The following is a 26191-nucleotide window of genomic DNA, read 5'->3' as shown; positions in this document are numbered from 1 at the left end:
AGACTGAGGCCGCTTATGTGGTCAAACTAATCGAAGGAAAAGATAAGCCCACTTGAAGAAAACAACCCTACCACTTTACACTTGGATTTCAACAGAACTTCCGTTGATTCGTTGATGCCAAAATTGACACCAACAGAGCAAAATAAACGAATGATGGTGTAACAGATGTAAGGTGAAATTACTGAAGCTGCAGAGAATCAACAAATAACCAACCAAAGAATCATTAATCACATTATTCAGAATCGAATTCGGTACCAGTAGCTTAGTGACTGCAGTATCTTCAAGACCTTGAACATGCTTATCAGTAAGTTCAGTATTGATAATCTGATCTTGTTGTTAATTTTCTGGTACGTTATCCCAAACTCGTTCATCATCATCTTCAAGCATGACTTGTTCGAACCACAGCGTCATCTCTCTGAGCCGATCTTTGACACTTTTAAGCCTTCTTTGAAATTCCCCAATATATATACGCATCAGTTCAATACTGAACTTGGAAGAACCACCACAATCAAACTACTTGATCAATCATGAATTAACAAAATATCAAAATTCAACCAATTGGGTAATTCAAGATTCAATTTGAATCAATTACCAAGAAATCGAATTAGTTGGACTGCCCAGATTGATGATTTCCCTGAGAGCTTCCCCGTCCCTTGTTCCTCTGCTCTCTTGGCTCTCTATGTCTCTTCTTCCAGACACAAAAATTAACGAGTTTATTAGTATTGACAAAACTCAAAGATGTAATTAAGCAATCTGACTCCATGCATGCTATAGACATTACCTGTGAGCATGATTTTTGTAGAAATCAACAATGAAGCACTGATGTTGACTTGAATAACAGTGGATGGGAAAGAGTTATGGAAAAGACTTCTTTGATGTGCTACTCTGAAAATTCGATTTGAAATCTCTTCTTCTTCTACCCAGCTCTCTTCTCTCTCTGTGTCTCCGTTAACAAAGAGGTTCAAATAGCTGGTTCGGAATAAAGAGACTCTGTCCCCTCCAAACCCTTTTGTTAATCAACACAGGTTGCCAACACATGTCCATGGCAACAGAGTAAATTTTCAGAAAATGCAAGGGCAAAAGAGGCACAACACTATTGAATGAACATTACAAAATCTCATTCTACTTTAGGATAGTTATAATAATGAGCTGGGTCAGGTCATTTAATGTCATAATTTTCAGCTCCTCTTATGTACTTGGTCAATCTCTATTCAAAAAGAAAATTGTACTTTGTTAATCAAGTACGTCCTCTCTCTCTCTCTCTCTCTCTCTCTCTCTCTCTCTCTCTCTCTCTCTCTCTCTCTCTCTCTCTCTCTCTCTCTCTCTCTCTATATATATATATATATATATATATATATGCATAATTATATAGTATTTGTTCCTTCTGTCTTGTATTCCAAAAAAAAAATAACTGGCTACTGCTCTCTTTCAGTCTTCCCTTCCTCAAAGTTGTTAGTCGATCCTCTTAATTTTAGTTCATTTCTTTATTGAAAGGCTGAAAGTTTGAACAATGAGCCACAAACTTGCTAGTTCTAATCCTCAAGCCCCTGTGGTAGTTTTAAATTTTCCATTCGCCTCCCATCCCAGCTCTCTTCTCTGATTTATACGAACCATTTCGGCCGTTGCCCCCGAACATTAAGTTCACCTTCTTCAGCAATTCTAGAACAAATAGCTTCGTCTTCTCGGGTTCCAACAACAAGGGCTTGAATAATGTAAAGCCTTACAATGTATGGGATGGCTTTCGGGAGGGTTACGTGCCCCCCTCTGGACCTCCGCTGGAGCAAATTGGGTTGTTCCTTGACAAGGCACCTCAAAGCTTTGAGAGGCACTCAAAGAAGTGGAGGCTGAAACAGGACACAAGTTCCGCTGCTTGATTTCGGATGCATTTCTTTGGTTTTCAGGGGACATTGCCGAGAAAATGAATGTCCCTTGGGTGACTACATGGAGTGGACCACGCCCGCTGCTTGTTCATCTGGAGACTAATATGATCAAAGAAAAAGTGGGAGCTCCTGGTAAGGATATATCCTTTATTTTTTACATTGCGTCCAATACATCGATCATTTTGTATAGATCGACCAACTTCCATTCATAACGTTACTGTGTACGTACCTCTGTAGGGCAAGAAGACAAGACACTGGATTTTCTTCCAGAATTCTCAAATAAGTTCCGAGCATCTGACTTACTTTTGAGAGAAAATCTGCACACAGTGAGCGTAAATGTCACCCAACATAATTTCACTCGTATTCATTTAGTGAACAGAGTTTTAATTATTTCGGGTTCGACCCATTCAAGACAGAATGTGTCTTTTAATTACAATCCCATTACAGGGAAACACCCTTTGATTCCTATTGTGAAGAAATCAATTGTAGGGATGTGTGTGTTTGTTTATTTTTGTGGCTGCACCCGGATGTCTGAATGGGTTGCCTACGTACCCTGGGAGAGGGATCAAGCCATTCGTAGTTCAAGAATTCCAATGGGTGAATGACCCATTGGAGGGTATTGCTTTTTGGAATAGGAATAGTGTTTGGACGAATTTGGTGTAAGTGAACCAGGGATTCGATTTTGGATTTGACGTTTCCTGGTGTTTGGTGGAATTTGACTGATGAGGCCAAGGATTCGAATTGAATGAACTAGGGAGTTAGGGATTTTGTTTGGACTCGCGATTGCATCTAGTGGGTCGCTAGATTGCCTACATACCCTGTAAAGGGATCAAACCGTTGTAGTTCGAAACGTTTGTATTTCTGGTGTTGAGATAATTTTTGTGTCAACGGATGTACATATTTTTTTTTTTTTTGAATCCGTCAAGTGTATTTCTTCTGTAGACGCTGGAATTTAATTTGGGCACCCCGATGTGTTGAATATTTTACTGGTCCGTGTAAATGGGCTTTTGTGTTGTTGATAACAAATTTAGCCGGGCCCAAACATCGGGATAAACTGTTCGGAAATTGGTTTCCGCAATTCAGCAATTGGACACCCATCCTTTTTATGTCCACACCCAATTTTAAATCCAGATCTGAAACTCTAGGCCCAAACCACATAGCTAAGAGAAAAGCTTCTAGCCGCATAACAGCTCGTCGTGCTCATCCCAATCGATTTGATAAGACTGAGAGAAATTAGGCGTGGTCATCAGAGTCTGAGTTAGAGGTCAAGTCAGAGATGGACATCAGCTATTGTAGTCCAAGACGGAGAAGAAGCTGCATCGCGGAGGCTTGTATAAATGGATTGGACATGTACCCCATTCTTGCATTCTGTCTCTTGCGTCTTCGATTACGTAGCAGCTTCAGTCCTCATATCCTCGTTGGTAGCTCCAATTTCTTGTTCACACTCTGACTGATCTTAATCAATTCTACCCAGATCCGGTGCCGTGGGTTCAGAAAACGTGTTCCGGCGATTGGACGATTTAGGTGCAGAAGCAAATAGCCAGTGCGACTCTCCATTCCGGTACGACATAATCAATTGCTTCATATTTCTGATTGTCAATTGTCTGGGTTTAGTTGAAATCCAAAGCTGGAGCATCTTCTTTCTGTAATTTTCCTTCTGACTGAGAGACGAGCACGTAGCATCATGGTTTGTATTCAACACCGATCATTCTGCAGCCCACTTGCTAAAGCTTTAATCTGCAGCACATTTTGTCCTTTGGCAAAGCAATTATTTTATTGAACTAGTTGCTGCATTTTGTTTTTGTAGTTGCCACCATTCATCACCGTTTGCAATATATATATATATATATATATATATATATATATATATATATATATATATAGATCCAATCCAGAGCGGAGCTCCGCTTTGAAATTAACGTGTGAAGTTTGAGTTTTCAGTCACTTTTCGTTTGCATATCCACATCTCAACCGTTCAGTTTTTAGGTACTACTGTATAGATCATCTCTGCAAATTTTCAGCCAAATTGATGATCATTAAGGCATCTAACTCGTTTAAACCAATGGAATGACTGAATCTGTCAATCTGAACCGTACTAGCTTTAAGGCACTTATCAATGCCTTAACGATCATCATTTTGGCTGAAAATTTTCAAAGACGATCTATACACTAGTACCTAAAAACTGAACAGTCGAGATGTGGATATGCGACCGAAAAGTGACCAAAAACTTGAACTTCACACGTTAATTTTCAAAGCGGAGCTCCGCTCTGGATAGAATCTGTATATATATATATATATATATATGCAATACATGTGATTGAAGATTCTTGCCATCAAAAGTACGGCAGCTTTCATGCTTTGAATAATACCCAATATTCTAAAGGCTTTTGTCTTTTGCATATGAAAGAAACTCAAAGCAAACCATGACTTGCAGCACGTTTTTATTTTTGCCATAGCAAGTGTTTAATTAAACCTTGCTGCTGCACTTGTGTCTTGTTGTTGGCATCAGTACTTCAACAGATCAATTAATATACCATCTTTTTTTGTTTGTTAGCCACCGTTTGACTTGGGCAAGCTCCGGGTTGAACATTTTTCTTGTCTTCTTGTTATCATGAATCTATAAACAAGTTTCATTTTTTATATCTGTTGCTTCCCAGCTTGCATCAACAATATAATTAAACTAGCTTTACTTTGACCATGTGTAGCAACCACTAAAATCTGTAGTTTTGTCGAAAATTTCATTTTTTTTTAGGGTCCGATATATCGGTAACATACCAAGCAACTTTCGGACGAAATTTTGGAAATTTTCCGATATATCGCCGAAATTAGCGATATTTCCGAAACTTCCGAAATTTCTCATGATTTCTCTCCATTCTTGCATGATTTCTCCTTTCTCATGATTTCTCTCCAAACTTCACACATGCAACACAAGATGAAGATCATGGGAGTAGGAGAGCAGGATCGGGTATTGGTGCTATAGGAAAACACTATACACCAATGGAAAGAGGTCAAGGAAGCATGTCAAGGCATGAAGATGATTTTTATCTCCCACTTTTGACTCATTTGGTGTGGGAGGAAGCAATTATGAACCTTACTCTTATGGGCAAAACTTGGCAATGCCTTAGCCAGCATACATGACGCCTTATGAGATGCAATCAAGTGACAACTCATGGACACAATCTGAAGGACAATCTTCAAATGATTATGGTTATGGCCAAAGTCAAGCAATGCATGATCCCTACTATAACTACCAGCACCAAAACCCGCAGCCAATCCCCCCGGACCCATATGGTTGGCATGTAAGTCAATACATGCAAAACTACAGAGGGGAGGTATCATTTAATGACTATTCTTCACAATACACTCAAGACTCTACATATAGAGATGATGAAGATAGTGAAGATTTTGTACCTCATAGGTCTTCTACGTGGGTCTAAGTTACTCATGTAATTCAAGGTGTAATGTATGATATGTATAAAGAATGTATATAAGGCGTGATGGCCTAGCCTCCCATTGGGTTTCCAGCCATAAAAAAAAAATTAGATGTTTATTTCAAAAAATTTCTGAGTTGTCGACGATTCAGCAATGACCGTTGTATGTTAAATTATAACAAATTACTATATAACAATGTTTATTCAAGGTTTTCTTTTCATATATAGTAGACAACTGATAAAACAAACATATCCAAAAGTTTCACTTAAAATTTCCATATTTTTCTTCAAATTTCCATTATTTTGCTTTATTTTTTATCGAAATCGATATATCCTCGAAATTTCCGTTTTCGGGACCATCGATATTTCCTCGAAACTCGATATTTTGGTCCTTGGACAGAAGCTGCCACAAGCAACTGCGGTTGCCGACAACTCTTTTGAAACAATGGACTTGAAAGTTTCCGAGGAGCTGAAGAAAAGACTCAAGAAGTTGCTTCTTGTTGGGCCGCTACATCTACTTCGGTACTCGGTACCGTCAGCACAATCAGATGATGACGAGGAGGAGAAGGATGTATGCTTACCATGGCTGGACAACCACAAACATGCATCAGTAGCATACATCAGCTTTGGAAGTGTGGGGGCACTGCCTCCAATGGAGGTAGCAGCATTAGCTGAGGCATTAGAGGAAGGGGGGTTCCCATTTCTTTGGTCATTTAGGGGAAACCTAGAGGACTTCCCAAAGGATTTATCGAAAGAACATCACTGGAAAAGTTGTTCCCTGGGTGAACCAAGTGCAAATCCTAAATCATCCGTCTATAGGGGTGTTTGTTACACATGGCGGTTGGAAATCAGTTTTGGAGAGTGTAACTTGTGGTGTGCCTATGATTGGGAGGCCTCATTTTGCTGATGAAATTCTGAATATGCGGAGCGTAGCAATTGTATGGAAGATCGGTATGAGAATCGAGGGCGGCGTTTTCACTAAATCTGGAGCAATTAAGGTATTGGAACAAGCTCTATCGCTTGAGCAAGGAAAAGAAATGAGACAGAGAGTTGGAGTCCTTAAACAGCTTGCTCAAGAGACTGTTGGACCCAATGGGAGTTCAGCTCAAGACTTGAAAGCTCTGGTAGAGATCATCAAATCATGATTGCGAAGTTTAATTATTGTTGGTCTGAATTCTGAAATCATGTCATGATGGCCAATGCATCTGAGTTTATATCATCTATCAATAATTTCTGTTCTGGTCTTAGAGATTGTCCTTCCTATATATGTCTTGATGTTCTTTTTGGTTTAATAACAAGGTCTTCTTTTAACCAAAAAAAAAAACCTGTTTTATTGCATTAATGATGTACTCAAGGTGGATGTCTCATGCATGTTAAAGTGTTACTAATTAAGTTGCTTCGCGAAATTGAAGCAAGTCAATGATAAGAAAAGGCTCTCAATTAATTTAAGGAGAGCTCATTTTAGGAAATGTTCAACAATTTTCTTAAAAAATCTTTTTTTATTTTTATAATTTAATAACAACTCATTATCTTTAAGTATTACAAAAAAAAAAAAACTTATGCTACTATATCAGAGGTGTCACATAAAGAAGGCTTAAGTTATTACAAATGCAAAGCTTATGCTACTAAATTGTTTGTGTGTCATGTAGGCTTTTATGCTACTAAATTGTTTGTGTGTCATGTAGGCTTAGATGCAAACACAGGGAATTCCCAAGAATCACGACATTTTACAGGGGCTCCAACAAAAAGGCCTCTAGGCGTGGATCAATCTCTACTTTTTAGATTTTTATAACTGTGTAATGGAGGATGGGAAAGTATAGACCATCTCGCATTGTGGCCAATGAAAAATAGTCTGATGATTCGTGTTGAAAGTTGAGTTGGGACAGAATAATAATTTTGTTCGATTATTATTTTGGCAATATACACATGACATGGTGGAATATGTTTTTTTTTTTTTTTAGAAGATGAAAATTCCATTAACAACAAAAAAGATTACAAAGTATTGGATCTATAGTTACGGGACCGTCACCATAAGTGACCTCCATGAGCCAAAGAGGCCCAACCCCTAACCAAATTCTACGCCCATACTCGCGAGCTACAATGAGTACCAACCAAATCTGTACCTATATAACCCAGCCACCAACATTACGATGAACTGGTTTCACCTGTTCGAACAAAACAGCCAGAACACGTGTAAGGGTGATTCACCATCACATTGATAACCAGAAAGTACCGACAAAAGACCAGACCAAGACAGAGCAGACCGACCATGACACCAAAACAATGGCATCGACACGACACAGAAACAACCAACCCCAAACCCTCGCTTACAAGAGGAGGGACTTATTTTCACCAAGACAACAACTAAAAACAAATAAAGAAAACCTAAGCAACCAGAAACCAAAGACCACCAGAGAGACCCAAGAACAATGGCCCTGCCCAAACACCACCTCCCACAGCCAAAACCAAGCGCAGCATGCAACCATTCCCGTCGCCACCACGCCGCCGCCCCGCAACAATACGCCGTTGCGCCGAATCCCTTCGTTGCTTCCCGCCTTGTCACACCGTAACCAGCCCCTACACCAGGCAAACGGCCACAAAACTGTCCCAGACCAAAGCAAAGGCAGATCCCATTCGAGATTTCCGCAACCTCGATCCGATCTGAATCACCACAGCCACAACCCACGCAGGATCGATGACGCTAGAAACCACCACTGGAAAGCCGAAGTTCGTCGCTGCTGCACCCCTGCCTCCTTCCTAGATCTGAGAAAGACAGATTGTGTTCGATCCGTGCCACCCGAAATCGGAAAACCAGCCACCCTCTCTGGACCATATCGCCACCCTGAAAGCCCACTCCATCTCCTCATCATCAATCCTCTGCTGGGCCGGAACGCAGCTGCGAGACCGCCAGCCGTGTTCGGCCGGGAGAGAACACACTTTGTCAGGTTTTTCTCTTTTAACTAGGAGCGTGAGGCGCGTTCTATTTCACCACGATCTTCGGATAAAATTATCTTAGTGCGTTCTATGGTGGAATATGTTGTTGATGTGAAGAATTCAAACTACTTTCAGCGTATCTCGCTGACGTTGATCAAGGTAGCCACGGGAATTGGCCAGGACCTTCTTCGGCTAATTATACCTTGATCCAGATTTAGCTCTACAGTTCAACTATGGTGGGATGTATTGTTTCTTTTTTTAATCAAGGCAAAAAGTCAATATATTGATCACAACCCAGAATGACCATTACATACCCTCCTGCTACCAGTTATGGGTAAGCAAGAAGTTGTGCTAGTACCCACAGTGATACATAGAAACTAGGGCACTCATTTGACATTAAATACATTTGAAATAGCATGAATCTTCCTTCGGTACTACTCCAGAAGACCCACTAGAAGCACAAAAAGTGCATTGGTCCCCAATTTATTTAGGCCCAAATAGGAACAGCCCAAGGACAGCTTCACCTAAGCCTAAGCAAACCAACCCAAGCTATCATCTTCGTCCTATGCCGCCACCAATCATCACCACGTCCGGCGCTGCCACAGCCCACATCGTCACTGCATCCCGAAGCCCAGTCACCATAACTCCAACATGAACCCCAAACGGCTGAAAACCAAACAAAACTTGAGACACCATGCCCTGAGTTTATCCGGAATCCAGCCCGATGCAGTCCACCTAAAGCCCTCATCACTGTCACCGACCCCAGAATCACAGCAGGCCAACCACGCACACGGAGATGCCCAACCGCCACGAACACAGAGATTCGGCATCGAAACCCGCCTCCAAGGCACGATCTGTCAAACTTCGAGCAAATCATCCAAATCACCTCCTCTGAGCCTGACCATTAGAGTACCCGTCCGGCAACCACACACAGATGCTGGCAGAGCCCGGAGGCCCTCTAGAAGTTGCGCGCGCCGTTGGACGAACGAGATTTGCAGACGGTCTTAGCTCGACTTAGGGTTTCTTTTGATTGAATGAAACTAGTTGAAATCATTTTCTTGGGCTTTTTAATTTGCTCAAACAATAATTGTACCCTATTGAGACTTCTCGCTAATTCAATGAAGTTTAATTTCAAAAAAAAAAAATTTGTACCCTATTAAGACCTATTGTTAGACTATTACCAACAATATACACTTTTTAACATAATGACAACTCTTAATGAAACTCGATACTTCTCAAAGTTCTTATTATGAAGAGAAGACTTATTAGACGATGAACAAAAAGGAAAAATCTCTATTTTGGAAAATTAAAGATAACATTAATAATATGATTAAATACTGTTTAATCCTTGAGTTTTCGACTAAAAAACACTTCAGACTCTGGCCTTCTAATTTCACACGTTTAGTATTTGTACTCTCAAATTTTGGACCAGTAGGTCATTTCCATTAGTCTCCATCTAAAACCTCCGTTAAGTAGCTGACGTGGCAATTACTTCCCTGCTAAAATGTCTATTCTACCCTCACTTTTATTTTTTTATAATTTTTATTTATTTATTCTTTATCTTTTTTTTTCTTTTTCTTTCTTTCTGTTTATCTCTTCTCTCCTCCTTCACCTACACTGCTACACCAAGAAAAACCCAAAAAACCAAAAAGAGAAGAAACCAAAACTGAAGCCAAAATAGAGCAAAGAGCTTCAGAGTCACCCATTTCAGATTTTCAGAGAGCAAGAGAGCTTCCATTAATCTTGAGCTTGAGCTTGATAGAGAGAGAGAGAGAGAGAGAGAGAAGCTTGGTGGGAGGAAATGAAGCTACCCACGAAGCCCATATCGAGTCCGGGTCAGACAAGTTTCCGCAGTCGTTAATGAGGTTTCTGAGGAGCAATGTCCGGACCAAAACGCTTTGTTCTACAACTACTTTCCTGGGAAAATCAAGCCCAAACACCTCTGGCGGAAAAGGGTTCTGTCTTTTCAAGTTGGGTTTTGCACGAAAGCTCAAATCGAAGGGGCATTGTTCTAGGAAACTCTGAGCCCTAAATTAATTGAAGACGCAAAATTGAATCAGATTGGTTGTGATTTTGGGTGCAGAAATTGTGTAGAGAGAGAGAGAGAGAGAGTACCTTTGTTGGGGGAAAGGAGAGGAGAGAAGCAGAGATTGAGAAGAGGGATGCCTCTAAGGCCAAACCACGACGAAGCGCACAAAAATGGCGCCACTGTAGCTGCGCCACCACCACTACCACCTATTATGGTATCTTATTCCGCTCACTTCCGTCGTGTCCGCCGTCTCCACCTGTTGCTGGTATTTTTACAGAAGCACTCGAAGATCGAGACCCATATCGATATTCTTGATGAAAATCCCATATCGAGACCCATATCGATCTTTCAAGCCCCTGTAAATTCCTCTCTCTAATGTTGGAGTAATTGTTCAGACTTGGAGATGATGGGTGTTCTGCTTGGAGATTTGAAGCTTGGAGATGATGGTGGTCTGCTTCACATTGATTTGGTTGCAGGAAAGCGGCGCTTAGGTGGCTTTGCTCTTTCTTGATTGTGAACAATTGCCCTGAACTTGAGGATGTTCCGTATCTGAAGCGATGGTGGTGGAGGTGGCGAGGATGGGGTTGAAGTGCTGTGCCGATGGGGAGGGGAGATAGACATTTTAGTGGGGAAGGAATTGCCACGTCAGCTACTTAACGGAGGTTTTGGACAGAGATTAATGAAAATGACCTATTGGTCCAAAATCTGAGAGTACAAAGACTAAACGTGTGAAATTAGAAGGCCAAGTATTTAATCCTTAATAATACATCTTAGGGATGGAAATTCCCAGACACTGTGGGTTCCCATCCTCCCATCCTTGTTCCCAACTATATATATTACTAGTTACAGATTCCGCACTTTGCTCTGGGTAGCATAACTGCATTCAAGTCGTATAACAGTTTTTTTTTTGTTTTCAATGAAACTAACAATTAACAAAAATCAAATGAAGCTTACAGTTTCATTACAAAAAGGATCCAAATAGCAAAAATTCACAGGTCAAGTATTCTCCTTCACTCCTAGATTACTAGCTCTCTCACTTCACATTCACACCTTAATACCAACAGTAACAAAGTTAGAAGTTTTAGAAGAGTCGATCACTTAATGTTCTACTTGTCTTCCCATAGAAAGCCCAATGCTATGATTTGTGGAACAATTTCATGATCACTGAGAAATCTCCTGATCCATCCTCTCGAAAGTAGAAAAGGCTAATCTTTGTATATCCCCTAGCTCATTCAGTAAGTCGAGCTCAGCAACATCTTCATCAAAGGCTAATACTTGGAAAGATCCACAGACCCTGAAAAGTAGTATTCATTAAAACAACTATATTATTATAAGAAACATCAACACTAATGAAACAAATTAAACAACTCATATAATAGAACACAGAAGTTTAAAGCCAGACACAAATAGATCTGTAGGAGCTGGGAGGCAACTCGGCCTCAGCAATACTGATGCTTATATGCAAAGATATTAACTTTATGAGAGACCACCCAAAAGTTCTTCGTCTTCCTTGAGAAATCAAATCAAATTATGGCAGATATCTTACACATAGGTAGACAGATATGATGAAAGATTATCTTGTTCCTGCGGTTGAAATCAAGAAACCGAGACACAGCTGTCGTTTTCTCTGGAATAGTGGCTTATTCCACGATCTGACCATTGAAATTCAGTTAATACAGATAACTAAAACTAATTTAATTTTCTTTTCTTAAATAAAGAGAACCATTATATCACATTCGCAGAGATTCTAACTTTACCTGTGTAGTATAAGCCAATCAATTGCAGCATTTTTTTTCTTCAGACCAATTTCAAAGATTGCACCAAAATTTTGCTGGCTAACTTGGATGGGTCGGTTCTTGATTGTAATTTTACGCGTGTAGTATAAGTCAACCAATAGCTTGATACTACAATTGGTTGACTTATACTACCCAGGTAAAGTACAACCAGAGTTACGACAACACTAAACCATTGATGAAGCCAGATCAAGTTTCAGATCATGAGATACTGCACTGTAAACCGTAAATGTCACTTATGCATGCTATCTATGTTTTTAAAATATAAAGTAAAAGCTGATCATTATTTAGGACAATAGAAGAGATCTCGATATTAAATCGTCAAAAACTTTTATGCAGTTGAGAAGTTTTTGTACAAACCCTTAACCCTGAATCCTAAATTTTTAATTTGATTATTGAAAGTTGATACTCAGTAGCAGCTAGAACATATACACATTAACATATATATATAATATATATATATATATATATATATATATATTGTTAAATTTGAGTAGGCAGCGACACAATTTTTGATATGGATCAGTAGCATGTAGAAAGAGAGTGGTAGCCAACAGATGTTGTAGTAGTATAGCAAGTGATTGAAGGATTTTGATTTGGAATTTGAGTAGGCTGTGACACAATTCAGCATGTAAAAGTTTGTTTCACTTATGTGTTTGTAGATCGAAGGAAATGGCAAACTGATTAATAAAAGTAATGAACAGAAAATGATTATTCACAGAACATCAAGTAAATCGCTAAACTCAATCACAAAACACCAAAGTTCTGAAATCAAACAACCAAAAGTACAAAGCAATCAATCAGGAACGTAGAATAAGAACAAAAGCTAATACCTGATTAAGTTCTGGCTCTGTAGGTGACACAACTAATGCTGTGCAATCTGGAAATTGTCAATGCCTTAGATGTGAAGCTTTTTAACATCTGTTTGAAAAAAGAGTATTGTTAGAAACGGAGTTGATCAGATAATGATAAAGTGACTGTCATAGGATGAGCAAAGTTGGTAACTAAATGTGATTATAACAACCTCTTACTTGTATTAGTAATGTATTGCTAAATCTTCAAACAAAAAGTTCTTGTTTTTCATGATACTGAAGGGCGGGACTAAAAATAAAGATATAAGTTACTCAAGGGAATTATAAAAAGAAAAAAAAAATGAGAGGCATAGTATAATGACAAAGGGTGTCCAGGTGAGAAGTTCTTAAGCTTTTACAAATGCAGTAATATAATTTGATCTAAAACTGAACATTGTGGGATATTTTGCTAGAGTCGAAATATTAATTGAAAATTCAGATATATTGTTTGACCTTACATATAGTATTCTTTTGTATAACCAACAAACAAAGATTAGAGTGTTGAGAAAGTGAAGAAAACCATAAAACAGGAATAAATCCAATTTAAAGAGTTTTGATGTTACCCTGTATTTGGACGGCACTTGCAGTTGATGAATTTAACAGGAATATCTGAGAAGCAAAGATGCAAGAAAGAAATATGATTGTTTCCATTTTTTGTGGTTAATTAGCTTTCTTAAAAGTTAAAACCATATAAGACCAGCATGTTGAAGCTTACATCAATAGATGGAGTAACTCGTTTCTCTTCCAATCTAATTTTTGCATTTTTTATCAATGTTAACTTCTGATGCAAAAGTAAAAAATTCCGGAATTTTCAATCAGTGCTCTTAAAATGCCCTGCAATGGAAAGAAAATATATAGCAGTTTTGGTCTTGGTAAGGAATCAATCTCTTATGATAGATGATATATATTACAGTTCATCAAGTTGTTAATGATTTAAATTGAAAAGAGTGGTCTCACCTAACGTATTTACCAGTAAACATAAGTAGAGATTTTGAACTTCTTTGACGAATTAAATTTCTGAAGATTGTGTAGTAGTTCAATTAAGTTATCCTATAATGAGCTTCTTATATGAGAGTTGGACTGTCTAAAATAAAAATAAAAAACAATCATAAATCCAGTATTTTCTACTGAAAGCCATAAATAGAATCATTTACTAAATAACAAAACAGGTGAAGGAGATTAAAAACGTAATCTTTCCTCTTTATTTCCAGTGCAAACTTTTGTCTCTGAAAGTGTGAAAAGTTCTTGTTATGTTAGTTTCTAGATTATAGGATTAAAGATCAAACTGCATTTTTCCAATATCAATGAGATTTTCAGAAGAAGGAAAAATAAGTGTGAGTTACAAAGAAGTTAACCCAGATTTTTCATGTGATATATTCCGAGAGTAAAAAGTCCTTTGATTTTCATGATCAAGTAATTAACGTTTTTATCTAGTTAGTGATTTCTTTCATCCAAACAGTAGGACACCAGATATCAAAGGGCAACGTAGGCTATAGTTCAAGGGTGAATTAATGAAATTATTTTGGGAATCATCAAAATTTCTAAAACCTAGAATCTCATTTTTATTCAATTGGATTTTCAGTTTTGGATCTAATGATTTATATTATTAACATGTGATTTCAATATTTATTGGTTTAAATTCTAAGAACACCAAATGTAGAAATTCATATATCTAGAAGACAAATTGAAGCAGAAAATTAAGAGAAGTTTACCTGCAAGAGAGGAAAGTATTCAGGAATGGTTTGACAATCTTTGGTTTGGTGTGATATCTGTTGCGTTGCTAGTTCTGAAAAGAGATCTGAAATTCGATATTTCAGCGGGCAAATAATAAATTATTAGCTTATTCAACTGAGAATCAAGTTATATTTGTTATTGATGTCTGGTATTGACATGTTATTAAGTTTGAATAAGGTTTCATGAAATGGGAAAGCTAAGTTGCATATTACACACAGCCATCTGAGCTTGATGCATCTATCTAACATAGTGTTGCAGGTTCTAAACAAAATCAGATCAATTATTCAGAAAAAAAGAATTCAATAACCTCTACCACTCTTTTCTATCTTAATCAATTTTGATAGCAACACTATCATCAACCCAAACCCGAAGCTTAAAGCCAAATCACCTTCATTCACATCTTAATATACAAATACACAAAATACTCACTCAAAACCACAATCTCAGACAACTGAAAGAAACTCAAATCAAACATATACCTCTTCTTCTTCTGCTGCTGCTGTTGAATCCATAACTCAAAATCACAAATTTTATATCAGATCTAGCACATAAACTTGATAAACCAAACATCCTCTCAATCGAATCAAAACATTATCGAAGAACGGCAGAAGGGTAGTTGAATTGTTGAAATTTTGTTTTATATTGGATTGTCTATCTCTGCAACTTTATTTTGTTTGATATTCTTTGCTTTTGTGAAATTTCATGTGACTATATTATCAGAACTAATTCAGTTTGGCAAGGCTACTGATAAGCTGTTGTTTACGTACTTCCCTTTCCCGGGGTTGGGTGTTTTGGCCATACTGCGTGGGTGGCTGACAACTTCCAGGACGAGTAGTTCAATGATTGGCAAGAGACCTATGTTGGGCAGGAAAAAGAAGGCTTGAGATACACAACTCACTAACTCAGACTTTGTTATTCTAACGTCATTTTGGGAGTTTCGTATTTGTCATTTTTTCTGATTGAAATGCTCATTGTGTTTGTGACCTCAATCTTTTGATGAAACTAATCTTATGAATGAATGACAGATTTATACAAAAGGATTCGTTGGTAGTTCCATATATATATCCTGAATCTGATCAATTTCCTTTCTTTCAATGTTGGATATCCTCTGCTTTGATGCTCAACTCCTTAGAGATTGTATATGAATACTCTGATAAACTGCTTTCATCTCCATTCGTATTAACATGAAACATCCCTTCTCTGATAACCATATATTCCTTAAAGATAGATTTGAAATTTAGGACATGTAAGATTTATAATAACAAATCAGATCTCTTTTCTAATATGTTAATTTACATGACTCTCATATTGAGCTTCTCATCTGCATTTATCATAATCACTTTGCCAGCAATTATAATTTACAAAATAACTTGTAGACAAGGCATGGATATGCAACCAACTCCCACCACATTAGTATGTCACGTCACTGAAACAAGCGAAAAAATTAGCTAACCAACCATACTTTTATCACAGTAAGAACAAGCCTCAACTCATATATTCCAACAATGTTGACACAAAAGGCATATATATTAAAAAAAAGAAATAGCATCAGACATCTAGAGAAGGACACATAAAGAAATGCAATTGTAACAATTAAATGTAACTTGTAAGATTAACATACTAGGCAGTGAGTCCTAAACTATACCAGAAATACAAGATTAACGGGCTTTCTAATCTTTATCGCAAACAATAGATATTGCCTAGACTATTATCTCCCTCTAAATATGATATAAACATGAGGTCAATAAGTTCTATGTTTGCCAAGGATGAGACTATGATGTCCACTAGCAGAAGCCATTGCCTCCAGCACGGAAAGGGAAAAAAAAAATCAAGCTATGGCCTCTAATATACATGAACTAAAAGCCACCAAGATGTCTTATTCTTCAATCAAGTCAACAAGAATGGATCACCATTATCATCTAAATGATAATGGCGCAACCTACCAACTAAACTTTAAAGTCTTATAATCGAAGGATTCCATCGAGCCTTTATAACTAATCAGAAATTGCCAATTTCATGGACTGTGCTCCAGACTATTTGATAATTTTGACTTGGGATAGATCATCTATTATGAATTTTTATGTACTTACAGGCTTGTTGCATAGAATATATAATCTTGGAGGGTGACAGCTTGTCTTCGCTATTCCCAAATATACTGAACGCAAAATCGAAGCAAACAAGGTTAATGAATCAAGCTTAATTGAACATTGAAAATAGGAATCGAAGCACTGGGATGGACTCAGGTTTGATAAACTTGAGAATAGGAATCGCGATTGCATGGTGACGGTTGGAAATTGAACACCAAATTGAAGCAAACAATGATTACTTGAGGATGGCAAGAAGCAAAGAAGGTTAATTGAAGAAAACTTACGAGTGGGATATGTTCCTCAACTCTCTTCCTCCTTCCTCTTGTCTTCTCCTCTTCACTTGAGGGTTTTTTCTTAGAACAAAACAAGACAAAAACTGAATGAATTTTGTTACAAAACTGGACGAGTTTCTTCCTCTTTTCTTCATCTTCTCCTTTTCAATTTATGGTTTCTAAATTTTAGCGTGGATATGTGATTGAGATCTTTGAAAAAAAAAAAAGTTTACATAGGCTACCAGGTAAGCAGGTCACCACTATTGAATATTCTAGACCGTTAGATATATTCATATTTTAATTATATCTAATGGCCTAAAATATTTGAAAGAGTTAATGTATGACATACATCGAAGTATACTAGAATTTTTCATTTTCAACAGTCGGCTCGGCTCCAGCAGACACACCAAAACGGCTTATGAAGGGCAACAGCAACAGTGTAGTTTGCCTTTAGTATATTTAGAATAATAATGGCTTCTTTTTTCTTTTTTTTTGAATTGACAATGTTGAGTGCAGCTGCTGGTCCATTCATTGTTGGTAAGCCAACAAAAGGCAGGGAAGGTTATCACGTGGCATATCTAAAGATAACCAACTCATCGGCAAAACATTAGGTGCCGGCACAAAAACAGCCGGAACTTAAACCATGGGTCCAATTATCGAGCTATATTTTGGTCACCGATCACAACCTCTCTTTGGCCAAGTTGATTGATGCATGTTTAGCTACTCTTCTCTTGTAAAAATCGAACTACCACTCCTCATGAGCTGGGGTCAGGTCATTTAATATTAATTATGTCTTAATTTTCAGCTACTTAATGTCACTATGACAATCAAGTCTTCTCTATATATGTCCCCAAGACAATATCTCGTACTCAACCAAAGTTAATCTATCTCCCCTTGAAGTTGTAGTCCATCCTCTTCATTTCAGTTCATTTATTACTTAAAAGGCTGAAAGTTTGAACAATGAGCCACAAACTTGCTAGTTTTAATCCTCAATCCCCTGTGGCAGTTTTAAATTTTCCATTCGCCTTCCATCCCAACTCTCTTCTCCGATTTATACGAGCTATTTCGGCCGTTGCCCCGGACATTAAGTTCACCTTCTTCAGCACTTGTAGAACAAATAGCTCTCTCTTCTCGGGTTCCAACAACAAGGGCTTGGATAATGTAAAGCCTTACAATGTATGGGATGGCTTACCGGAGGGTTACGTGCCCCCCTCTGGACCTCCGCTGGAGCAAATTGGGTTGTTCCTTGACAAAGCACCTCAAAGCTTTGAGAGGGTACTCAAAGAAGTGGAGGCAGAAACAGGACACAAGTTTGGCTGCTTGATTTCGGATGCATTTCTCTGGTTTTCCGGGGACATTGCCCAGAAAATGAACGTCCCTTGGGTGACTACATGGAGCGGACCACGCTCGCTGCTTGTTCATCTGGAGACTGATATGATCAGAGAAAAAGTGGGAGCTCCTGGTAAGTTTTTTACCTTGCGTCCAATACATCGATCATTTTGTATAGACCAACTTCCATTCATAACGTTAATGTGTACGTACCTCTGTAGGGCAAGAAGACAAGACCCTGGACTTCCTTCCAGGATTCTCCAATGAGTTCCGAGCATCTGACTTATCGAAGGAAGTTGTATTTGGAAACATAGAGTCGCCACTTGCAAATATGTTGCATAAAATGGGACAGAAGCTGCCACAAGCAACTGCGGTTGCCGTCAACTCTTTTGAAACAATGGACTTGAAAGTTGCCGAGGAGCTAAAGAAGAGACTCAAGAAGTTGCTCCTTGTTGGGCCACTACATCTAGTCCGGCCGGTACCATCAGCACAATTAGATGATGACGAGGAGAAAGATGTATGCTTACCGTGGCTGGACAACCACAAGCCTGCATCAGTAGCATACATCAGCTTTGGAAGTGTGGGAGCACTGCCCGCAATAGAGGTAGCAGCATTAGCCGAGGCATTAGAGGAGGGGGGATTCCCATTTCTTTGGTCATTTAGGGGAAACCTAGAGGACTTTCCCAAAGGATTTATCGAAAGAACATCTACTGGAAAAGTTGTTCCCTGGGTGAACCAAGTGCAAATCCTAAACCATCCGTCGATAGGGGTGTTTGTTACACATGGCGGTTGGAATGATGTTTTGGAGAGTGTAACTTGTGGTGTGCCTATGGTTGGGAGGCCTCATATTGATGATCAAACGCTGAATATGCGGACCGTAGAAGTTGTATGGAAGATTGGTATGAGAATCGAGGGTGGCGTTTTCACTAAATCTGGAGCAATCAAGGTATTGGAACAAGCTCTATCGCTTGAGCGAGGAAAAGAAATGAGACACAGAGTTGGAGTCCTTAAACAGCTTGCTCAAGAGGCTGTTGGACCCAATGGGAGTTCAACTCAGGACTTGAAAGCTCTGGTGGAGATCATCAAATCATGATGGCATCTCAGTTTAATTAATGTTGGTCTGACATCATGATGACCTAGGCGTCTGAGTTTAACTCATCCATCAATAATTAATGTTCTGGTCTCTCCAGATCTGATTGTCCTTCCTATATATGTCTTGGTCTTCTTTTTGGTACAAGACATGGTCTTCTTTTAACCATGTTTTAATGCATTAATGATGTACTCAAGGTTTTCTTTTAACAAGGTCTATTGTTTTGCATGCTAATATTTTCCTGAACGATGTCTCAATGTCTCATGCATGTTAAAGTGTTTTATTTAAAGAGAGATTATTCAGAACACCGCCGTGCACTTGCACCAACATAAATGAATGGTTAGATTGCATTAAATACACTTTTTGTTTATTAAAAATAAAGTTGATAATAAATATCAAGGGTTGAGATTATTTTATAAGGGTTGGGTCACTTACACCGTCGGTGTGTAGAATAATTTCCATTATTTAAATTGCTTTGCATAATTGAACTAAGTGAATGGATCACCATAGACTTGATCGATGTAAAAGGCTTTGAATTAATTACTAGATTTTGAGGAGGGCTCATCATCTTTATAATTTAATAACGGTTCAAGTAAATCTCTATTTGTGTGTCTGGCTCAAACTTTAGGTTACTTGACTTAATGGTAATATGGTTTAATTAGATAATCTCGGAGAATCTTAGATATTTCTATTCAATGTATGATTATATTTCCTTGAGATGATTCGGATTCTATGCATTGTAATCCTCTATATAAAGAAGCCCCTATTATCAATGAAAAGACACAGCAATTCTCTCTCAAATATCGTTTCCCTAAAACACGTTATCAGCACGAACCCTTAACCCTGAAACAAATAGCCAAACCTTGATTCAAGAAACTAAAAACCTTGAATCCGAATACAAAACCTTGAAGTCTTTTCTACATCCACCTCACACCTTGAAGAACTCGATCCCAGGAGTCCAGAACCGGCGGCACCACCCTAAGAACCGGCCGGAAATCTACCGAACCGGCCACCGGAAGCTCCATACAACCCGCAACAAATATTCCACTGGTTCACCATCTTCCGAATATCCAATTTTCACCAAATTTTGTCAAAAGAAGCCCCTCAATCTGAAATTTCATGAACCGAAAGAAACATAACAAAAACCGGTCTAAACAGTACTGAACTAGCTGACTGATCTTCATCTAGAAAAACCGGCATAAGCAGAAAGAAAAAAAAAAAACTCGCGGCCCAAAGAGAAGAAAAGGACCGGCCCAAGCACATGACGCAGCCCAGAGGCCCACTGCCACAGACCCTGCCACATCATCAGCCACATCAGCACGTCTTCAGAAGCGAACCAGCGCCATTTCAGCACAACTCTGGTCAACGCCGATTGACTGTTTTCGGTCAACTTTCCAAACGCCGACGGTGACTTTTTCGGCCACTTTTCCGACCATTTTCCTGCTACTTTTTCCGACCACTTTTTCCGGTCAAATTTTCCGACGACCTATTTCGAAGGTATTTTTTTATTAAAAGTTCCCGTTTTTTAAGTTTTTATTTTTTCTTCTTCTTTTCTCGGGGACTTGCAACCTCCCTTCTTCTACCCCCTTTTCTTCATCATAGGGGAGACCAAATTAAGCCGAACTGTGGGGGTTCGTGCTCACTCCAAACTTAGCGCTTGTTGAGATCTCCAAACTTAGAGTTTGTAGAGAATTTATGATCGACCACTTGCATCATTGTTTCTATCCAATCCAATACCTCTTGGAATTTAATTTCTTGGAAGCGATTACGCTTAGGAATTTTATATGTTTTTGTGGTAGCTTTTTATGCTCCGAAACCAACCCTTTTTTCTTGTTCTCTTTCATGATGAGTAACCTGAACAAATTGGACTTTGCTCTATTGGGAACAACTGGCTCTGGATATCACAGGTGGGTTCGTGATGTCCTCCAGCATCTCAAGGTCGATGGAATCCTGGATATGATTCTCGAGCCTAGTCAGGACATGCTAACTGTTGAGCAAGCTCAAGCTTTGGAAGCAAATAGAGCAGCCTTAGAGGCAAATAAGGTGAAAGCCATCATCCTAATGACTCGTCATATGGATGATTCGCTCCAGTACAAGTGTATGAATGAAGAAGACCCCAGAAGGCTGTGGGTCTCACTCAAAGAAAGATTTGGCAACGTCTGTGACTTCCTGGTTCCTGACCTAGAAGTGAGATGGCATAGCCTCCACTTCTATGATTTCAAATCAGTTCTTGACTACAACTCGGAAGCACTTCGCATTAAATCCTTAATGGAATTCTGTGGTAAAGAGATCACAAATGCGATGTTGATTGAGAAGACTCTCTCTACCTTCTGCGTCTCTGTATTGATGGATAGTAAGAACTATCGAATCAATGTTATTGCAAGACGGATCACAAGGTTTCATGAGCTCATTGGAGCTATGAATTGTCGCTGAAAAGCATGACAACATTCTTGTGAAGAACTATAATTCGAGAACCATAGAAATAGAGCATATTCTAGAATCCAATTATAGTTTCGCCCTTAAGAGAGGGCGCCAAGAGCGAAACTCTAATCTTAGGGAGACTTCTGGATGTCATAGTCCATATAATCGCTCTACTTGAGAAGGTAATTGCCAAAATAGGCGAACATGGAACCGAAGAGGTCAATGTGGAAAGAGAGGGGGAGGCAACGCCTCTGGCCATGTTGGTGGCGCCACTAACACTAAGAGTCATCTAAATGACGCTTTCAAAGCGCCTCAATCAATGGAGTTTGAGCAAAGAGATGTATGTTCTCGATGTGGAGTGTTTGGTCATTGGGCACACATTAGTAGAGCTCGTGAAGAAATTGTCACCGCCTACAAAGCATATTGTGAAGCAAGAGATGCTCACTATGTGGAACAAGAAGATCACAAAGATGATCTAGAGTGAAGGGTTAAAGACTACAAATTTGGCTGGGATCAATAGATCGCCAATTATGTTTTAAGTCTTTTTATTTTCCAAGATATGTAATAAGCAATTGCCATATATTTTGTAGTAGATGCCAATGGTTTAGTCTTTCTTCAAAGTAGGCTCACCCCAAAGTAAGTGTGATGTCTAGGAAGGTTCTGAGATTAGTGGTACTTAAGCGAGCTTTACTCCACTGACATCTCTTTACTCACCTGGTCACATTTATTTTGGAATTACCGAAAGAAATTAGACGACTACCATTGTTTTGCATTAGCTAGCATTTTGGATTAGATTTTCTTTGGTCAAAGAGACAATGATGTAACTCTGTTAGCTTATGAATAAAATTTCGAGTTCTTTTCATTATGAATCCATTTTGATTCATAGCATACTTCTTTGTGACTACAATGGCTGGGCCATCAGTATTAATTCAAGGACATGGAATAGCCCAAGTTCCCTTTGCCAAAAAGGCACCTTAATTACTATCGCAAAAACTCTCTACACTCCTAGGGCAAATCGCACCTATGAATAGCCAACGGATTCCATGCGAAAACGCATGTAGAGAACGGAAATGAGTTCCTTTGCAATACCTCTAATGATTGCTAACAAATGCGCATCTTAGAGAAATTTATGTGTCTCTCTATTGGACTCTATGTCACTATTCGAGCTATTAAATCCAATGAAGTTATGAGAGAAGATCTCTTGGATTTAGACACATATTGGCTTTGTCTCGACAGGATAGGTCATCCTGGTCATGATATGATGATCTGTCTACTAAAGACTTCACATGGACATCCTTTCTTTCGAGCGAAATGAAGCATGAATCAAAAGTTGATTCCTGGACTAAGTGTGACCGACACTGTTTCCTAGGGCTGGCGTAGTCCCTATCCATCACGCGATGGATGGTGTCCATCATGGTGATGGCACCCCAGGTGATGCTGCAATCACCAACTTGCTTCAAATATCATTTCAGACGCTCAGACCTAACCAAAATTCTCATTGGTTGCTTCTAAAGCCTCTCGCTCGTTTTACAAAGCCTGGTCCTTAGGGAAATTAGGACTGAGACCGTCCTATGCAAAGGATATAAAAATACTCATTCTATTCTTACATAGAATCTATGGGGATTCTATGGACTGATTCAACCAACTTGCAGACGTTTAAATATCTCATGATGATTGGTTGACAATCAAACACACTGGTCACATGTTGTGCCATTGTCTACTTGTAATGCTTCTTATGCTACACTTCTAGCAAATATCATATGACAACGGGCTCACTCCCCAGATCGTCCTATTCCGTCAATTGGACTTGACGATGCTAGAGAGTTTACATCGAAGACTTTCGATGGTTATTTCATTGGGACTGATGTCGGACATCATATTCTCATAAACACACCCAAATGGTCTCTCGGAAAAGACTACGATGGTAGTCCGGACATTGGTAATGCACACCAATCTCCTTATATCCACTTGAGGTGATGTAATATCGCATGCAGCTATGCTAATTCATCTACGACCCACTGCCACTCAATTTACCTCTGCATTACAGCTAGTGACTGGGTACAAGTATCGTACTTAAGCATATTTGAGTATGCCATTTATGTGCTAATTGCGCCGCCACAGCGCTCTATGATGGGTCCTTACAGACGAATGGGCAACTACATTGGATTTGAGATTCCAACAATCGTCCGCCACTTAATGCATTTGCTAGGCAATCTCCTTACCGCTAGATTTGCGGATTGTTACTTTAATGAGACAATCTTCCCGTCGTTAGGGGCAGATAAGAACACGAATGTTCAGCAGGAACGACAGGAATTGTCGTGGCCTGTCCCCACTATGTCTCATCTTGATCCCCGTTAAAGTGATGAGATCACACAAATATGCTGCAAACATGCCTGCAAGGATGGATGTCCCTATGAGAGGACGTAGCGCCACCCTACACGGAGGTAAGCATGGTGCCAACGCCAAAAAGAGTGGCACTCTGGTGTTACAGGTCATGGCCCCAACTAGGATGCGTGGGATGCCCATGGGTTCGAAAGATACTTTGGCACATTCCAATCCTTTGATCATCAAGACTCAAAATCCGTCTCATGAGAATCTTCCGGATTATGGTTATCGTTGGGGGACGCCTCAATGTCAGAACCTATTCCTGAGAATATAGAGCTCTTTGAAAATTATACTAGTGTACATGAGACATGGGATAGAAACTTCATCATGATTGAAGATGTAGTTGCGCATTTCGTTGCGCATGAGTTTGTTGAGTCTGATGACATCGAAACACACTCCGTTGATGAATGAATGCCAACGTAGAGAAATTTGGCCTAAATGGAAAGATGTGATCCAGGTTAAGATGGATTCTCTAACGAAGAGGAAGGTTTTTGAGCCAATGATGTCAACACCTCCTAACATAAAACATGTTAACTAATGGGTCTTTGTTAGAAAGCATAGTGAGAAAAAGATATGGTAATCTCGCCTTATGGCGCAAGGCTTCTCACAAAACGCCCTGGAATCAACTACGATGAGACATATTCTCTCGTAATGGATATCATTGCACTCCATTACCCTGTCAGTTTGGTAGTTTCCGAATAACTGAACATGCAGCTTACAAATGTGGTCACTACGTATCTCTATGGGGATCTAGATACGGAATGTACATGAAGGTTCATGGTGAACTTCATTTACCCAAGTCAAGTGGCTCCAGACCACGGAGCGCGTTTGCAATAAGGTTGAAACGCTCACTAAGATGACTACTTGATTGGAAAAGGATATGCTCACTCGTTTCCATAACAAGTTTCGGATTCTATAGCGGTTCATGTTGGACATGATCTTCATTGGAAGCCCTTAAAGAGTTAAGGGAAACTGCTGAACACTTGAAATCCGAGTTTGAGATGAAGGATTTTGGGAGAACATGATTATGTCTCAGTTTGAAACTTGAGCATCGTGTTGATAGATGCTTAGGCATTTTGACAAGGTCAAACCTTCAAGCACCCCCATGATCGTCTGTAATCTTGATTCTGAAAATGATCCTCTTCGTCCGAAAGATGATGACGAAGATGTGCTAGAGGTGGAAGTGCCCTACATAAGTACAATAGGCGCTTTATTGTACTTAACTAAATGCACAAGACCAGACATCTCGTTTGCAATGAACTTATTAGCTAGATATAGCTTTGCGCCAACACGATGTCATTGGATTGGTGTAAAAGATATCTTTCAGTACTTGAGATGTACGATTGATATGGGCTTGTTCTATCCCTACAGAAAGATGATGGATTTGGACCCATCACACACCAGAAACGCCGCCAACGTTGGCCTGCGTTCCCTATCCCCACCCTAAATCGACATAAGTGTTTTGGAAGGTTTTGCTGATATTGGGTATCTCTCTGACCCACACAAAGGTCATTCCCGGTTAAGTGTTCACCATGGGAAAAGACCATGATATCTTGGAGGTCTATAGAATAGACCCTAGTCGCTATATCTTCGAACAATGCAGAGATCATTGCTCTTCACAAAGTGGTTCGTGAATATATATGGATTAGATAAATAATTACGTATGTTCGAATAATTGAGGTTTGAAGTCTACCACAGATGAGCCAACAAGCATTCAGGATAATGCTGCTTGTTTTGAACGAATGAAGTAAGGCTACATCTAAAACGATAACACCAAGGATAATCAACAACAACAGACTCTCCTCAAGATCAAAGTGAACTAGGTTCAATCTGAGGACAATCACTACAAGAAATTACCCAATTAGTCACGAAAGTATTAGTGACAAACCAAAAATATGTCACCCATAAGGGGTTTGGTGACAAAATTTCGAATTCGTCACTAAATTTTTTGCTCT

The 26191-nt window shown here is 39.1% G+C and overlaps 1 protein-coding gene, 3 long non-coding RNA genes and 1 pseudogene across 5 annotated transcripts; 3 read left to right on the top strand and 2 right to left on the bottom strand.

Moving 5' to 3' along the window:
* The first annotated feature begins 1510 nt into the window (after positions 1-1510).
* LOC112198586 lies at positions 1511-6456 on the top strand (annotated as a pseudogene).
* LOC121052580 lies at positions 3036-5519 on the top strand. Of its 2 annotated transcripts, none has more exons than XR_005809522.1 (2): positions 3036-3441; positions 4813-5519. It is a non-coding gene; the product is annotated as an uncharacterized LOC121052580 (long non-coding RNA). The 2 variants fall into 2 exon arrangements; XR_005809521.1 differs by having other exon boundaries at positions 4633-5519.
* A 4757-nt stretch (positions 6457-11213) lies between the features above and the next one.
* LOC112196022 lies at positions 11214-13559 on the bottom strand. The gene is made up of 6 exons (XR_002934882.2): positions 13482-13559; positions 13099-13168; positions 12901-12988; positions 12032-12278; positions 11821-11926; positions 11214-11568 (listed from the first exon to the last, which is right to left on the bottom strand). It is a non-coding gene; the product is annotated as an uncharacterized LOC112196022 (long non-coding RNA).
* A 2385-nt stretch (positions 13560-15944) lies between these two features.
* LOC121052686 lies at positions 15945-17153 on the bottom strand. Its single transcript, XR_005809795.1, has 3 exons — positions 17024-17153; positions 16743-16807; positions 15945-16078 (listed from the first exon to the last, which is right to left on the bottom strand). It is a non-coding gene; the product is annotated as an uncharacterized LOC121052686 (long non-coding RNA).
* Positions 17154-17868: 715 nt separating this feature from the next.
* On the top strand, positions 17869-19658 carry LOC112200954 (anthocyanidin 3-O-galactosyltransferase F3GT1). Its single transcript, XM_024341966.2, has 2 exons — positions 17869-18473; positions 18562-19658. The coding sequence occupies exons 1-2, from the start codon at positions 17972-17974 to the stop codon at positions 19431-19433; spliced, it is 1374 nt and encodes a 457-aa protein (XP_024197734.1). The 5' UTR covers positions 17869-17971; the 3' UTR covers positions 19434-19658.
* The last annotated feature ends 6533 nt before the right edge of the window (positions 19659-26191 follow it).

This window comes from Rosa chinensis, chromosome 4 (assembly GCF_002994745.2).
Source record: "Rosa chinensis cultivar Old Blush chromosome 4, RchiOBHm-V2, whole genome shotgun sequence".
Classification (NCBI taxonomy): Eukaryota; Viridiplantae; Streptophyta; class Magnoliopsida; order Rosales; family Rosaceae; genus Rosa; species Rosa chinensis.
This window is presented reverse-complemented; position numbering and strand designations above follow the sequence as displayed.